Source organism: Bison bison, unplaced genomic scaffold, assembly GCF_000754665.1.
Source record: "Bison bison bison isolate TAMUID 2011002044 unplaced genomic scaffold, Bison_UMD1.0 scf7180017864313, whole genome shotgun sequence".
Lineage (NCBI taxonomy): Eukaryota > Metazoa > Chordata > Mammalia > Artiodactyla > Bovidae > Bison > Bison bison.
This window is the reverse complement of record NW_011494885.1, coordinates 1,129,639-1,134,436: the sequence shown is the minus strand read 5'-3', so window position 1 is coordinate 1,134,436 and position 4,798 is coordinate 1,129,639. Positions and strand designations below refer to the sequence as shown.

At 55.0% G+C, this 4,798-nt stretch overlaps 1 protein-coding gene across 1 annotated transcript in view; it reads left to right on the top strand.

Annotated features, from left to right (window-relative positions):
- Positions 1 to 3,940, top strand: part of LYPD5 (LY6/PLAUR domain containing 5) — a 4,328-nt gene extending 388 nt beyond the window's left edge. The window contains exons 2-5 of the mRNA XM_010852558.1: positions 1,596 to 1,724; positions 2,297 to 2,473; positions 2,681 to 2,827; positions 3,091 to 3,940. Coding sequence (XP_010850860.1) covers positions 1,596 to 1,724; positions 2,297 to 2,473; positions 2,681 to 2,827; positions 3,091 to 3,350 — 713 coding nt within the window. The 3' untranslated portion in view covers positions 3,351 to 3,940. The remainder of the gene's footprint in view (positions 1 to 1,595; positions 1,725 to 2,296; positions 2,474 to 2,680; positions 2,828 to 3,090) is intronic.
- Positions 3,941 to 4,798: the final 858 nt, after the last annotated feature.

The following is a 4,798-nucleotide window of genomic DNA, read 5'->3' as shown; positions in this document are numbered from 1 at the left end:
GGGGGAGGAGGGGCTGGGGGCCTGGACCCCTGGGTCTGGGGGAGCAGGGGCTGGGGGCCTGGACCCCTGGGTCTGGGGGAGCAGAGGCTGGGGGCCTGGACCCCTGGGTCTGCGGGAGGAGGGACTAGGGGCCTGGACCCCTGGGTCTTGGTCAGAGAGACTGTGTCCTCTCCCTTCTCTTCCCCTCCTCTGGTCTTCCCACACCACTCACTTGCTCCACTATCTCTGGTTCACTACTCCAGCCTTTCTCATCCTCTTTGCCCATGTCCCCATTCATTCAAAGGTACTTCTGGGGAGGCATGGGGGCTCTTTTTAGAACTGGCAGGAAACCTTGACTCAGGCAACCTCTTCCCCTACAGGGACACAGTCATATCAGGATTGAAGTGGCTACAAATTTGAGATATTTGAGAGATGGGAAGGGGGTTATGCCTGCACACAACTTTGTGTGTGCGTGTGCTCATCCACAGAAAGAAGAGAGTACTATTTCTGTGCGTGTCCATTAGTCAACATGTGCTGTGGGTCTCTGTGCTTGTGTGTGTGTACATCTATAGCAGGTTTTAGTGTCTGGGTATTTGAACAAATATTTTCATGGGTCTGTTCATCTTTGATCCTCACTTTTCTTTGTAAAAGAGATGTGAGTATAATTTTGCATCTCTGCTTCTCTTTGTGCATCTCTATGACAGGTAGGCCTGTATTTCTCCCTGTGTATGTGTGTTTGGGTATTATGACGCGTGTCTGTCTCTCTGTGTGTCTCTTGTGTGTCTCTATGAATCTTGTATCTGAATATGATTTTACGTTGCCTGATTTTGTAGGTCTCTTTTTTTGTATGTCTCTATCTTCGCCTAATTGTAGGCTCTGATTTTCTTTGTGATTCTTAGGTCTGTATTTGTCTCTCTCTGGGTATGAGTTCCTGTGTTCCTGGGTCTGTGTGTTGTGACTGTTTCTGTATCCACACATATTTCTGTCTGAGAGTCTGAATTTTGTATGTATGAGATACCTTGGTTTAGAGAGTTTCTATCGGAGGGTCTGGGTGGTACTTGTGTGTGAATGTAGAACTCTACATGAACGCATACAGGGTACTCTGTGTACATTTCTGAGATTGGCATGAGCCTGTGTCAATTTTGTTATTTTGCGTTTACAGCAGTGTTTCCATGTTCTGTCCAGGTACTGCAGGGACTGGCTGTGTGTGTGTATTTGTGTGCATCCCGGTACTTGTACTAGAGTGTTTGTTTTCCATCAGCAGCCTTTTAGTACTACTGGATATTGTGCGTTTTGTTGGGAGAGGGGAAGGCCGAGCAGGAGTGAATTGCTTCCTCCTTTATCAAAATCTTAGAGGACTTCCTGGAAGAGGGTGGAAATTTGGAACAGCCTGGGGGGAAAAACTGGACTGGCAGGTGCAGAGGCCAATACCCTTGCCAAGAGTCAGGCATAGTCATGAGCAGCCACACCAGCAGACCCTGCTTCTCTCAAGGCAACAAGGCCTGTCACCTCTCAGAGCAGAAGGGCCTGGTTGTCATCTTTAGGACGGAGCCCCAAGTGCCTGGCCCAAGCTCATCGCGGGCCTGTTCCTCTCACCGTATCCCTGCTCTCCCCAGGCTCCCAGGCCCAGCAATGCTACAGCTTCCAACACATCTACTTCGGGCCCTTTGACCTCAGTAATGTGAACTTCAGCAATGTCTCCTGTCCGCAGGGATGCTCTGAGGCTGTCTTGTCCCTGAACACTGGTGAGGGGCAGGAAACGCAGGATAAGAAAGGGACGGGGGACAGGGCACGGGGACGGGGGTGAAACATCAGCCAGGTGGGGTGGGAAAAGGGGGATGCAGTAGGAGACAAAGGATGGGGAGGAACTGGGTAGAAGAGGAGAGGAAAGACGGCGGTAGAGGTGGGGAGGTGGAGGGAAGAGGAAGCGGGAGAGAATGAAGGAGTGGGAGGTGGGAGGAGGGAGGAGTGGTGGAGTGAAGGGGTGGGAGGTGGGAGGAGGAGACCGTGCGGAGCCAGGAAGGGGCGACAGAGAGCAGACCGGAGAGAGAGAAAAGGAGGAGAAAAGGGCTGGTGGTGTGGGGCGGAGGGGCGGGGGGCGCGGGCGGGGGAGGGACGTAGGGAGAGCGGAGTTTGACAGAGAAGCGAAGGAGGAAGAGAAGGGCAGGGCAGCAGGGAGAAGAGAAGCCAGGCTGAGAGGAGAGTGGAGGAGAGGAGACCGGAGGAAGAGACTTGAGACTACAGGGAGAGGAATGGGTGTGGGAGAGGAGGGCGGGTTGGAGAAGCAGCGCCCCAGACTCCATCCCCTCGCCCCCAGGGTACCGCTCCTCAGTGACCTTGGTACAGAAGGGCTGCTGGAGAGGCCCGCTTACGGGCCAGATGCTGTCGGATGACAAGTCGCTGCCGCCTGACTACTCGGTGGTGCGCCGCTGTGCCACCGACTTGTGCAACGCGAACCTCCAGACCCACGACTCCCTCCCCAATCTGAGCCCGGGTAGGCGAGAGGGCGGGGCTGGGCATGGGGCGGGACGGCCCTCCGCGGCGTGCGGGGGCGTGGCCTCCGCTGGGCTCCTCCTCCCCGGCGCGCAGGCATTCCAGCCTTCCAGTCGAGCAAGGTGGGCCGCCTGGCGCAGTGCGCGCGCCCCACGCCCGGACGGCGGACGGTGGGTGACCTGAGTGTGCCTCCACGCTCTCTTGGCAGCGCCCAACCCGCCGACGCTCAGCGGCACCGAATGCTACGCCTGCGTGGGGATCCACCCAGAGGACTGCACCCTGGAGAAGTCCCGGCGGGTCCAGTGTCACCAGGACCAGAGCGTCTGCTTCCAGGGCAGTGGACGAATGACCCTTGGTGAGGGGCTGGGAGGGCCTGAGCAAGGGGCGTAGAGGCAGGGCAGGACTGACTGAGACACGGCCCTGGTCTGAGGAAGGAGGCTTGGCTCTGGCCTGGGGGAGGAGGCATGGCCCTGGTCTGAAGAAGGAGGCATGGCCCTGGTCTAAGAAGGGGACTGGAAGGAAGTCCGAGGACCCAGTCATGGCCTTGGCCTCTGAGGTGGAGGTTCAGGTGTGGCTGCCTCCCTCGGTCCTGAGCCCTCCTCACCACCCCTTTCCCAGGCAATTTCTCAGCCCTTGTGTACATCCGAACCTGCCAGCGGCCCTCCTGCACCATCAAAGGCACCACCAGCCCCTGGACAAACATCGACTTGCAGGGCTCCTGCTGTGAGGGGGACCTCTGCAACAGGGACTCCCTGACCCAGCCCTTCACCAGCGCCTCGGACACCGCCGCTCCCCGGGTGCCCCATGTCACAGTCCTGCTCCTTGTGGTCTCCCTGCTGGGTGGTGCTCTGGGAGGACCCCTCGGGCTCTCCTCATAGTCAGGCCCTCCAGCCTCTTCCTGAGTGGGATGCTGGGGGCAGGGGACACACATCCACTTCTGATTGCTTCACTCCCTGGAATGTGGAAAATCAGAGTTACACACCTGTCTCTCTCTCTCCCTCCCTCCCTCCTGCTTCCCTACTGATGCCTAGCCCTTACCTGGTCAGCAGGCCTGGAAGAAACTGGGCAAGGTCCCCAGAACCCCAGGGTGGGGAGAAATGGCCACATTCCACATAAAGAGCAAATCTGATCCCGTGCTGAGCACCAAACAGGCCCAGCCTCCCCGCAGCCCATTTCCTGTTGTGGGTTTCCTGGTCTGAGGCTCTCCCAGAACCTAACCAGCTCCAGCAGGGAGCTACAAGGATGTCTTTACTAGTACCATCATGGGAGACTTGAAAGGCAATATAACCAGCATATCCTAGACATTAGGAGCCCAGACCCTGAAGCCAGGCTACATGGGTTCAAATCCCACCTCTACTGTTTAGCCTGTGGGTGACCTTGGGTGGTTACTTAACCTCGCTGAGAGTGTGTTTCCTCACCTGTTGGGCAGAGGTGAAAATAAAGCCTACGATAAAGACAAGACCTACTTCACCGTGGTTGTGGGCAGAATTTAACGAGATGAACATGGAGTACCAAGGACAAAACTGCCACCCACTGTCATGGTCCTCACGTCACAGACGAGCAGACGTGATGATGCTTCCAAAGGCACTTGACTGACCTCGTGTATCGCATGAGTGGGGAGCGTGACTCCAAGCCCTGTGAACCCCTAGGCAACTCTGCCTCACAAACATATGAATGTTGATTGACTTGACAGAAAAACACTTGAGACCCCGCAATCCCACTCCTGGGCATATACCCTGAGGAAACCATAACTGAAAAAGATCTGTACCCCGGTGTTCACTGCAGCGCTATTTACAGTAGTCAAGATGTGGAAGCAACCTAAGTGTTCTTTACAGATGAATAGATAAAGAAGATGTGGCACATCTTTATCACTCATTCATAAAAAGGAACAAAATTGGGTCATTTGTAGTGACGTGGATTTGGGCTTCCCAGGTGGCGCCAATGGTAAAGAACCAGCCTGCCAATTCAGGAGACTTAAGACACACAGGTTCAATCCCTGCATAGGGAAGATCCCCTGGAGGAGGGCTTGGCAACCCACTCTGGTATTCTTGCATGGGGAATCCCATGGATGGAGGAGCCTGGCAGGCTATGGCCCTTAGGGTCTCAAAGAGTCAGACACAACTGAATCGACTTAGCACGAATGAAGAGTCTTAGCACGACTCTAGCTGACCTAGAGTCTGTCATTCAGAGTGAAGTAAATCAGAAAGAGAAAAAAAAATCATATATTAACACATATATATGGAATGTAGAAAAATGGTGCTGATGAACCTGTTTGCAGGGCAGGAATAGAGACAAAGATGTAGAGAATGGGCTTGTGGACACAGGG